The sequence below is a fragment of the Delphinus delphis genome, chromosome 10 (genome assembly GCF_949987515.2).
Source record: "Delphinus delphis chromosome 10, mDelDel1.2, whole genome shotgun sequence".
NCBI lineage: Eukaryota > Metazoa > Chordata > Mammalia > Artiodactyla > Delphinidae > Delphinus > Delphinus delphis.
In genome coordinates, this window is record NC_082692.2 from 96,004,965 (window position 1) to 96,016,365 (window position 11,401).

At 56.5% G+C, this 11,401-nt stretch overlaps 1 protein-coding gene across 2 annotated transcripts in view; it reads right to left on the minus strand.

The window, feature by feature from the left end:
- OXTR (oxytocin receptor) overlaps positions 1-11,065 on the minus strand; it is a 44,565-nt gene extending 33,500 nt beyond the window's left edge. For both annotated transcript variants that reach the window (XM_060022960.1, XM_060022959.1), the window contains exon 1: positions 10,138-11,065. In XM_060022960.1, the coding sequence (XP_059878943.1) occupies positions 10,138-11,065 (928 nt within the window). The remainder of the gene's footprint in view (positions 1-10,137) is intronic.
- Between the last annotated feature and the right edge of the window lie 336 nt (positions 11,066-11,401).

The following is an 11,401-nucleotide window of genomic DNA, read 5'->3' on the forward strand; positions in this document are numbered from 1 at the left end:
AACTTATTTATCCTATTTTTTATAAACAACCTACAGAAACAGTAACCACAGAAAAGTAAACAGTTAATGAATTCCTGAGCAGCCCCACCCGAGTTTTCCCACCTCCAAGTGGCCAGCCTGGATGGGAGGAGTTGGGACCACGGCCAGCACCTCTATCCCCACCTGGTGGCCACAGACACGAATGACCGGCCTGGCCTGGCTCTCGGGGAAGGATGACCCTCTAAGCTGAACCTGCTCGTATCAAGTTGCCAAATGCTAAGGGCACATTTGGACTTTTTAAAAATGTGGCAATATCCTAACCAACCAAAGACATGGGTTCCCAACAGGGGAATTTCAAGCTATTTGGGAATAAAACACAGGCTATGGAGGACATTTCAAAGGAAGGATGTTGCAGAAATAAAGGTACAAAGGTGAGACTGTCCAACAGCATTCAGGGGCTGCCAGAGTTGGGGGCGGGGGTGGGTTCACAGGAGAGGAAACTGGAAAGAGCAAGGCTGAGGAGGAGGACCTTGAATCCAGGCGGAGCACGAACTTAAATCTACAGGCACTGGGGAGCCATTGACGGTTTCTGAGCACAAGGACTAACTGCCCCTCATCTACTTCCTGCACTTACTTCATCTTCTTTAGGCTATAACATCGCCCTTTGCAGTGGCTAGAAAGGCTTCCTGGAATTGAAGAAGGAGAGGAACAGAACAAAGCATGGAAAGCGTCGTCCTTGGCATTTCATGATGCTGCTTCCAAGGGGGCATATGACAAGGCAGCAATGTCAACCATGGGAATCACGGCTCAAGCTTGCACAGAGGAGTTTTCAAAGCGGTCTCATCTCCATTTTATACATGAGGAAAGTGAAGCTCGGAGAAGGAAAGTGCCTTCCCCAGGGACACACAAGTCACCCTGTGTTCCCACCTGAAAGTAATGAAGCTGGATGCCTTTTAAAGCTAGGTCAGCATTCATACTAGTCAGCTTGACTCCAGTGAGCAAATCCCCTCACTCCCAAAGCAGAGACATGGGCTGACTGGGCAACTGCCCTCATATGATTTGAAGGACAGAGTCAGAGAGCAACTTTCTTTTCCTAAAACAGATGTAGGCCCCCTCGGAGGCTAAGCACTGCCCACTCCCCAGTAATGGTCTTTTATATTATTTTTTTTAATAAATTTATTTTATTCATTTATTTTGGGCTGCGTTGGGTCTTTGTTGCTGCACGCGGGCTTTCTCTAGTCATGGCGAGCGGGGGCTACTCTTCGTTGCAGTGCGTGGGGCTTCTCCTTGCAGTGGCTTCTCGTTGCAGAGCACGGGCTCTAGGCGCACGGGCTTCAGTAGTTGTGGGTTGCAGGCTCTAGAGCACAGGCTCAGTACTTGTGGTGCACGGGCTTAGTTGTTTCGTGGCATGTGGGATCTTCCCAGACCAGGGATCGGGCCTGTGTCCCCTGCATTGGCAGGCGGATTCTTAACCGCTGTGCCACCAGGGAAGTCCCGTAATGGTCTTTCTTTTTTTTTTTTTTGTGATATGATACGAGGGCCTCTCACTGTTGTGGCCTCTCCCATTGCGGAGCACAGCCTCCGTACGCGCAGGCTCAGCGGCCATGGCTTATGGGCCCAGCCGCCCCGCGGCATGTGGGATCTTCCCGGACCAGGGCATGAACCCGTGTCCCCTGCATCGGCAGGCAGACTCTCAACCACTGCGCCACCAGGGAAGCCCCTGTAATGGTCTTAAAATCCGGGAGGGGAAACCCATTGCCTCCTATCAGATCACCATCCTTCCTGGCAGAAATGTCTCCTGGTCTGGACGAGGGGCCAGCAAACAGCCCATGGGCCAAACCCCACCTGCTGCTTGTTTTGTAAATGAAGCTTTACTGAAACACAGCCACATCCATTCATTCATATATCGTCAATGCCAGCTTTCGCACTACAAGGGCAAAGCTGAGTAGCTGTTACAGAGACCTTATATCCTTGCGAGCCTCAAATATTTACTGTTTGGCCTTTTACAGAAAAAGTGAGCCAATCCTTGACCTAAATGCCTGTAGGAGAAGATGTTAAAAAGCAGAAGAAAAGGGCTCAAAAAGGGGAGGGGCAGACCCACAGGGTAAGCTGAGCTCACTTCTCCCCACGCCACCAGAAGCAGAAGTGGGTGATGCCTTTACTTTTAAGTACCCAGACCTCCCACAAACCCTGGCTCGGCCACCTTGCACCTGGGGCCAGAGGGTAACACCCTGTCCCGAGCAGCCCACGTCCAGTGCCTGCTGCACACCAGGGCACCAAGGTCCGCCCCGTGCCTGCGTGCCAGCTGCTCTGAAGAGCTACCGAGCTCCTGGCGACAATGGCCCCAGCCACATTTTCCATAAAGCAGAGCGACGGTGACGTCAGTGTGGATAAAAGGCGGCCCTGGAAACCAGAATCGACAGACTCATCCAAGAGAGGTGTGGTCAGCAGCCAGCACCTCTTGGGGGGGTCTGGCCATCGGGGAGCCCCTCACAGAGGATCCGGACGCAAACCCGTGGGGTGTGAACCCCCCTCCCACCCACTCATTTCTCTGAGCCACATCTACTGTCTGAGCTTTAATATCCTCATCTGTGAAATGGAGGTGACGCCCTCAAGGACTTGGAGAAAATCGAAAAAAAAAAAAAGTGTGAAAGGGCTTTGTAAACGGCAAAGTGTTTGTTCAGGTTATCGTATTATTACTTACAGATATGAAATATGATCAACTGTGTATAACTTTTTATCACCCAAGGTTGGGGACGCCTAATCTAACGTTGATTCAAGAAACTGTCCTTTACCCTCTTCTCCCCGACTTCAAAATTAAAAAGAACGAAACAAAACAAAATGAAAACCTGGAGCCCTGGGACTGGATTACATGACCCCAGAGGAACTCTAGATAGTCCGTTTTGGAAAAACCCAAAAGGGACGGGGGCTGCAACCACGTGCAAGAGCGGGATTTCAGGGTCTCCACCGGGAGAGCTGGTTCTCATCCGTCTCTTCCACTCCACTCGGTAAAAGGAACACTTGTCCCCCAGGACTGAGCCCTGAGGGCCTGCAAAAAGCTCTCTCTGGTCCTGGCAGAGAAGGAAGGTCGAGTGGGAGGCGCCGGGCCAGGGATCGGCCCTCACACCTGCCTGGCCAGGGCTTAGGGCATGGGGCAGGGGGTGGGGGGTGGAAATGAGGAGATCGATGTTCCACTCAGTGCCAGCCACCGAGTTGGCCCTGGGGACATGCCCTCAGGGGATTTACAAACTCAGGTGGGAAAGAGAGAAGCACAGACAGGCCCTCCAGTCAACAGGGAGCTGCAGCACTCGGGGAGGGGGGGGCCCAGGGCTGGGGACTAGGGGTGATCTTCAAGCGGGGGCTCCTACATGCCAAGCAGAGGCCTGAGCGGGAATGGCCACGCGCCAATGGCAAACGTCCCCTCCTGGGCACTGTACCCCCGGGACACAGACACCACGCTGAACTTCCACCTGGCGCCCTCACTCACGGAGGAGATGGACAGCCGAGGGCCATGCGAGGACAGGGTGCCCCCAGCAGTCACCCACCCACCAGTCCGGCTTTACTCAAGCCCCAAGAAGTCCCCTGTTCGGATTTCCCGGCACTGCCCCCGCCCGTCACCATCGCGTCACCCTGGGCTCAAATTAGCCCAGAACAGCTGACGGGGCACCTGGCCATGGCCTCTCCGGCTGCGCCGTTCCTGAGGCAACGAACACGTGTCACATACAATTCAAAGACCGGTGGCTCAGCTGACACCTCTCATCTGAATCAAGCTCATCCACTCTCCTAAGAGGCTCTCACTCCAGAAACCAGTCACTTGGTTCAAGGTCTCCGCCCCGCCGCCCAGATCCTGAATCAGGTCTCCCTCACAAGGAATCTAAATCCCTATTCCTTTAGGAGCTACATGAGAATTTGGGAGTTGTGGCGTACAGAAGGCTTTTTTACAAATGTTTTTTGAATGTGCACTTACATAAGGATTGAATACTAACATGTACTCCAGGGCACCTTCTTTGAAAAGACCACCATTTTACCACACTGGAATTGTAGAAGTCACAGATGTGTGATCTCACCATGTGTAAGATCAGGAAGAAGAGCTAAATTTGTGGGCTACAGAGCTTTAAATGGTCTGTGATGTCACTGCTCAAATCTGGGGATATGTGGGGCCCACCGGGCAAGACCTGAGGAATAACCACATCCTAGAAGCAGAAGAGCTGGGGCTTCCTGTGAACAACCAGCCCTTCTCTACCCTTCAGAGAATGACAGGGCCCTGCCGCCAACTTGGGCCACACGTGTAAAGGCAAGCCACATGTTTTGGTCACAGAGATGATACATTAAAGCCTCATTAGTCAATGTGCAGTCAACAGGCCAGCTGCAGGGGCCCTGCACAGGCATCACCTGGGAAATTGTTAAAAATGACAATGGGAGATGGGCCCCTAACAAGATGACTGGACTCAAATGCAATTCCCTCTGGGAAATTAAGTTCACAGTCAGATATCAAGGTCAGGAAGGTGCTGGCAGAGGGTGCCTCTCAGTGGCCAGGAATCAGGATCACCGGAACCAGGAATCAGGGGCTGGGACCACGAAAGACCGTCACACCTCCTTCCCGCCCGTCCCTCATGCAAGGGTCCCCTTGGGTTTCCAAACCCAGAGCTAGACCCTCCCCACCTTGCCTCCTACTGTCTCCTCCAGGCAAGGCCTTAACTTCTCTTGACCTCTTAACAATGCCGTTGTTCCCAGCATCCCCGGGCTTGCCATCACTCAACAAAGACTGCAGCCCCTCAGTGAAAATGTGCTCCTGAGCTCACGACAACCTGCATTCCCTCAGCTGCACGCACTGACCCCAGGACGCTGAAACATCTTGAAATTTCTCTATTTTTAAAGCATTGATTGAGCACTTACTACATGCCAGGCCCTGTGCCACCAGCACCCTCCACCCGGCCCACAACCTAAACCCTATTCTTAACCCCAGCAAACAGTCCCAGACAGTTCCAGTCAGCCACCCAGGGGGACGGCTGCTGCTCCATCTGGCCACACCCGGGGACAGAACCATCCCGGCAGAAGCTGGGGGCGTCCCTCCCAGAGACCAACCTTGGCCTCACTGTCCCACGTCTATGCATGTGCCAGCTGCTAGCCACAGGAGGGCAGGGGAGGGACTGGGGAGGGGTCCTTGCCAACTCTCCTCATAGGAGGACAAATTGAGGCAGAGGTTGTGTGGACAGGACCCTTGGGAGGCGCTGAATCACTGCTTATAGAATGAACGCACTGGAGGAGGAAGGAGACCCTCAGGTGGGGGCAACAGGGAAAGCTTCACGAGAGTCAGAACTGGATGAAGCTGCCGTGTCCAATTGTTCAGGTTGTGCACTGCACAGCTCCTAGGAATACCATTCTCACAGACCATTCTCATTCTCAGGTTCCTTAAATGGAACGCCCTGGAGTTATGCACAAAGCAGCCCACACAGTGGACTTGGGCTCTGCTCTCCGCCCTATCATCAGGTTATCTGACCAGCAGGCCCCTCCAAGGTATGTGGTCCACCCACACCTCGGGCACAGCGTCCTTGGAAAGGCAGGCTGGGCGGGCAGCCACACTGGCGGGGCCACAGTTCCACAAAAACCGGGAGGTGCTGGCAAGCTCGTTTCACAGACGGCGGAAACACTTAAAACTAGGCCTCCTGTGCATTTCCACCTTCCTCCTGGTACCCTCCCGGGCAGAAGCTTGATTGCTCCCAGTGCTGGGGCGCTCACTTCTTCACCAAGTAGCCAACCCTAAGGCCAGAGCGCCGCCTAGAGAGCTGTCACTTCTCTTGAGTCCAGCTCTGTGCACCCAGCCCAGCCCCGTGACGGGCACCTTCCTCTTCCCATGCCCTACACATGTGTTCAGCAAGCGCCGCTTGAGCTCGGACAGGTGGCCCGCCCTGTGCTGGGCACTGGGCACACACCAGTGAACAGGACAGGTGGTGCCCCCGCTGTGACAAGGCTCACAGTCCAGCTCTCCGGCTTTCACGAGCTTCTCCACATACCAAACCTCCCCGGACACCCCGCCTACCGTCCAGCAGACTCTGCTGCCACCCCAGGCCCCTCCACCCAGGCTCTCAAGAGAGAAACGTCTAGCTCCTCCAGCTCAAATCCCTGCCGAGATTCTCAAAGTCAATCCCACGAAGGCAAACAAAACATTTAACAACTAGAATGAGGGGAGGAGAGAAGAGTGACATTGACCACGTGGCTCCCCCAGGTGCCACGGGTCACACCATGTCATCCTCGTATCAGTCCCACGAATAGACTTGCTATCCTCATTGTAAGAGAGGAGGAAGAAGCTGAAGCTCAGAAAAGGGAGACCACCTGCTCGAGGACACACAGGAGAAAGCGGGAGGGCGGGCTCCAAACACAGGCCAGTCACGTGGCTCCAACACCTGCTCCTTCCCTGCACGGGGACCTGGGAACCTACAGCGCCCGCCCACGGTCTCCACCAAGTGGATCCATCATCCATCTTCATCTCCTCCCTGAGAACCACTCCTTGGGGCCAGCAGCAAAGCAAGTTCCACGGAGTTCAAGGGAAAAGGCCGGTGCCAAGTCTTTGGCTGTGCAATTCGATCCTGAAAGTTCCATCCGGGGCTTGTCCAAACCTGCCAGGGGTGTCTGGTCCCAGCCCTCCTTCTGCAGCGTGACCAGTCACACCAAAGCAGGGCCCTACCAGCATGTGGCTGCTCTGAAACGGGGTGGGGGGAGGGGGGCTCATTACATTACCACAACCCTCCCCTTGCTTTTTTCTCCCCTCCCTGCTTTTCTCTCTGAACAATGCAAATACTGAAATTGAGAGTTCCCCTCTTTGCTTTGGCTCTTACGAAAGGAAGCCCCACGTGCAGCTCACCCCCTGCCCCGGACGGAGACTTCATAATTGCTATTACTGTATTACCATTTCTCTAACCTTTTCCCCCGTTCTTCCCAGCTTCCTCACGTCCATTTTATCTTGCTGTGGCACCCGAATCTTTGGGCCCCCCCTCAAATTATTTTTGGAACAAGGTGAGCTCTAAACCCACAAAGGCAGCACTTGGTGTGACTGAAGGTGTACAAGGGGAGAGATGGGAAAAGCGTGCTGGATTTTGAGGGAATCTGGGGGGAGGGAACCCTAAGGAAGGAGGGACCTGGAGTCCTGTGGTGGCCACGAGGCCAGCTGCCAAGACACGTGTGACTTCTCCAGCCGCCCTGTTGGCCCCGACCCATGGTCAGGGGTTAAGGCGCTGCTCGCTGGCCCAGAGGCTTTCTGTGATGAAGCTGACAGCAGGAACGAGGCCCCACTCCTGCGTCCCTGAGGCTGCCTGCCCCCGGGCTGCTGGGAAGAACGTCTCGCTGTTCACAAGGGCTCCCTGGATTTCCACTCGCCAGGAGATGAGCAGAGCCAGGGGCCCTGATCTAGAGAGTTTGTGTTCTGGTAAATTCCCTTCCTCCTGGACAGGAAAGTGAGGGCTGTGCATCAATTCCACTTTGCTGATCAAAAGCTCAGGTAGCTCGAATGTCCCTGTCTTTTTCCTTCCTTACTACTTGCCCAGAGCCTCGAGACTGAGTCACGTCTCTGAAGTGACTGTAAACGCAATTGTTCTGATCCCAGCCTGCTACTCGTGATTATCCAGGTTAAGGCCAAGTGGGCACAAGGCGTGCTTCTGGCTCAGCCCACATCCCCGGACCCTGCAGCCCTGAGGCCGAGGCGCGACCTGACCAGGCCAGCGGCAGGTGCCCAAGTCCTCTGTGGTCGGTGAGCCGGGAGCCCGCTCCTGACAGCACTCGGGGAGGGAGTGCTGGCAGCAGCGGCATCAGGACTCTCCTGCCGTCTGCGTTTGTGCTCTTCTCAGAGCAGCCAAGGCAGAATGCCAAGGGGGACCCAGAAGACCTGGGTGCTTCACGTGCCACCACCCTTTCCCCTGAACCAGGAAAGGAGCAAAGAGAAACAGGACCTGAGGCTCCTGGAGCCCGAGTAGAAGCCCGTCTCTGCTGCACGTCTCCCCTCCCACCCCCCAGCCACCCCCCCAGAAATCCTCAGGTGGCCACATGTACCCAAAATGCCTCTGGCCCCACTTTAGCTGGGAACTCCCTCTCGCTCTCTGTTCCTGTATCTTGTTTTTAAGACAGGAAAATGAATTGTTCGATAAGCTTTTCAAGTGTAGAAAAGATCTAAACTTTACTGAATAACCATGATCTGCGTTGACCACATACTCATTCTCTAGGGAGGAAAGTGAGGAGCACAGGTGCAGTCATGGAAGTCATGGGGGAAGGGAGAGGGGAGGGAGGAGAAAAGTTAGCAAGGAGAAAATGAACAGGAGAGGCGAGGGGACGGCAAAGAGAGGAGCAGACTATCTGCAGAATGGATGAACTCGAGGAGAGAGAAGACCCTTCAGTGAGTAAAGGCTGCAGGGAGGCCTAGATGCCAAGTCTCCCCAATAGCTGCTCTAAGGGTCTCATTTCCTTAAGGGCTGGTGTCTGAGCTCCTCAAGACCTGGGTCAAGTAGCTCTTCAGATCCCACGCAGGAAACAGGTGTGGCCTGATGCCTTGTCTAGAAACACCCACTCCTGGCTTTTGCCCAACCCAACTCCCTAGTCACGTGCTCTTCAAAAGAAGCCTGGTGCTGGGGGGTGAGGTGGGGGCAGGAAACCCCAGTTCTAGTCTGCCTCCCATCTGCTGTGTGATCTGCAGCCAGTGCCTTCCCCTCTTTGGACCGCCGAACCCCTTCTGCAAGGTGTTCCCAGGGGCTGCACCATGAAGCCAGGCTGGCTTTGCTGAGTCTTCACAGCAATCCTCACCTGCAAACCACCCAGCCGGGCATACCCCAGGTGCTCAATAAATGCTGAATGATAACTGCTCTGGCCACTAAGGCAAACACTAGGCTAATTGGGATGGCTGGGGCAAGCAAGGAGTCTGAGGTCTGGGGAAGAGAGCAAAGCAAAGTTATCCAACTGCATGAAGGAAGATTTCAGCTTCCACGGAGTGGCTGTGTTGGAGACTACTGTTAGCAGTAGTGATTCTATCCAGAAACGGGACATTTGCGCTATCTCAAGGACAGAATAGGTGAAAGCAAACCCCTCGGGTCTTTCCTTACAAGCGTTTGAGCCGCGGGCATCCCAGCGCAGTGTTACGTGCTTACCCTCAAACCAAAAGGTGTAAGTCATTCACCACCACTGATCCCTCCTATTCTTTGCTAATGAGCTACCTGAATTGTCCGTGGTGAAGGCTGAAGGCGGGAGCTGCCTGGGGGTCCCAGCCGCAAAGCGACGGCTACAAGTCGGACCCGAGGCGCTCTGCTTCCCCAGGATCCCTCCCCACAGAGCCTTCCATTCTACCCTCTCCTCCCGGTCTCCCGGCCACCCTCAGCCCTGACCTCCCAGTTCTTCAATCTGGAGAGGGCGTTCACCGCCTCCCGAAATCCCCCAGCCTCCCCAGTCAAATGGGAAAGTCTGCGTCCCCTTTCCCTTCCCTGCCCGTCCCCGCCCCCCACCCAGGAGAAGCGCCATCTCTGCTCCTGAGCACCGCCAGCCCCGCACCTGCCCGCCGTCCCCGCGGTACTCACCTCCGCGCGGCACAGCTCGCCGTCTCCACTGGGCGACGGGCTCAGGACTAGTCTCCGCACCCTGACGGCGCCCCGCCCCGCAGCTTCTCAGCACTTGCTGGGGAGGAATCCAATCGCCCACCTCCCCCTGCTCTGATCCAAACCAGACCTCGGGCTCAGGTTGACTTGAACTTAAAGTGGAAGCTCAACGTAAAGTGAACTTTACGTGGCAGGAGCTTGAGCTTGGGCCTGGGTTGGAAACTCGGCTCCCCCGCTTCGCTAAGCAGGTGGAAAAGGCCAGTCACTGGAACCTCAGTTTCCTGGTCCATAATAGTGAACCAAATATGTAGCCCAAATACTGTGCTAGGGATTTTCCGTGCATTTCCTCATTTCATTCCCCTGCTGCTGGGGAGAGCTAGTACTTTTTTCATTTTTGCTATTTTACGGAAAGGGAAGTCAAGGCTCAGGGAAGTTACGCCCCAAATCACTAGGCCAGCGGATGACGGGGCCATGACTCAAATCCCCCCATGAGGCCCCCAGAACAGAACGGCCCCTGGACGTTCAGATGCAGCAGGACCACGGCCCCGCCCCGCCGCGCGCCCTCCTCCCGCTTTCCCGCCAGCGCTACCTTCCTTGGGCGCCTCGGCGTCCCAGACGCTCCACATCTGCACGAAAAAGAATGGCGTCCAGCACACGATGAAGGCCAGCACGATGATGAAGGTCATTTTGACCGTGCGGATCTTGGCCTTGGAGATGAGCTTGACGCTGCTGACGCGGGCCAAAGCCCCGCGCCCCGCGCAGTCCGCCGCCGCGCCCTCGGGTCCCGCGGCCGCCTCGGCCGCCGCCGCCGCCGTCTTGAGCCGCAAGTTCTGCCAGATCTTGAAGGTGATGAGGCCGTAGCAGGCGGCAAGCACGAGGACGGGCACGATGTAGACGGCGAGCGTGATCCACGTGATGTAGGCCTTGGGCCCCCAGGGCTGGATGAAGACGGCCCAGCAGTCGAAGACGCCATCGGCCACCTCGCGCAGCGAGAAGATGTGCACCTGCGGCGCGCTGGCCACCAGGCAGCCCAGCCATGTGGCGAGCACGGCCAGACGGTCGGTGCGGCGGCGCAGCACGCGCAGCGGCTGGCAGATGGCCAGGCAGCGGTCGAGCGACATAAGCAGCAGGAGGTAGGTGGAGGCGAACATGCCCACCACCTGCAGGTACTTGACGAGGCGGCATAGCAGGTCGGGTCCGTAGAAGCGGAAGGTGATGTCCCACAGCAGCTGCGGCAGCACCTGGAACACCGCCACCACCAGGTCGGCTATACTCAGGTGCTTCATGAAAAAGAAGAGGCGCGAGTGCTTGCGGCGCGTGGTGCGCAGCGCCAGCAGCACGCACGCGTTGCCGCTCAGCGCCAGGAAGAGGATGAGGCACAGCACGGCCACCTCCACCCGCGCCAGGGCCTCGTTGCGCTGTGGCGGCCCAGCGGTGAGGTTGCCCTCGGCCCCCGGGGGCGCCGCGCTCCCGTTGACCGCCTCGGCGCTCCAGTTGGCGGCAAGCGCACCCTCCATGACGGTGGCCGCCGCCGTGCGCCCCAGGCCTTCGAGCCCTTTAAGGCGTGGCGCGCGGGGCGGGGCCCGACGCGCAACCCGGGCGTGCCTGGGGGCTCCTGGGTTCCACTCCCTGAGACTCCGCGGAGCGATCTGACGGATCGGCCTCTGAAACAAACCCCGAGGGCCGTGAGAAAACGCACGCTTCTCTGCCGACGCCTGTGCGGCTCAGCTGTCCCCTTCCCAGGAACCCCAAACCATCTAGGACTAGGGTCACAACCGCCGGCCCTGGGGTTGCTCAGCCGCCGCCCCAGAAATCCCCGTTTCAGGTACCACCCTCTGAGACACGAAATGAGC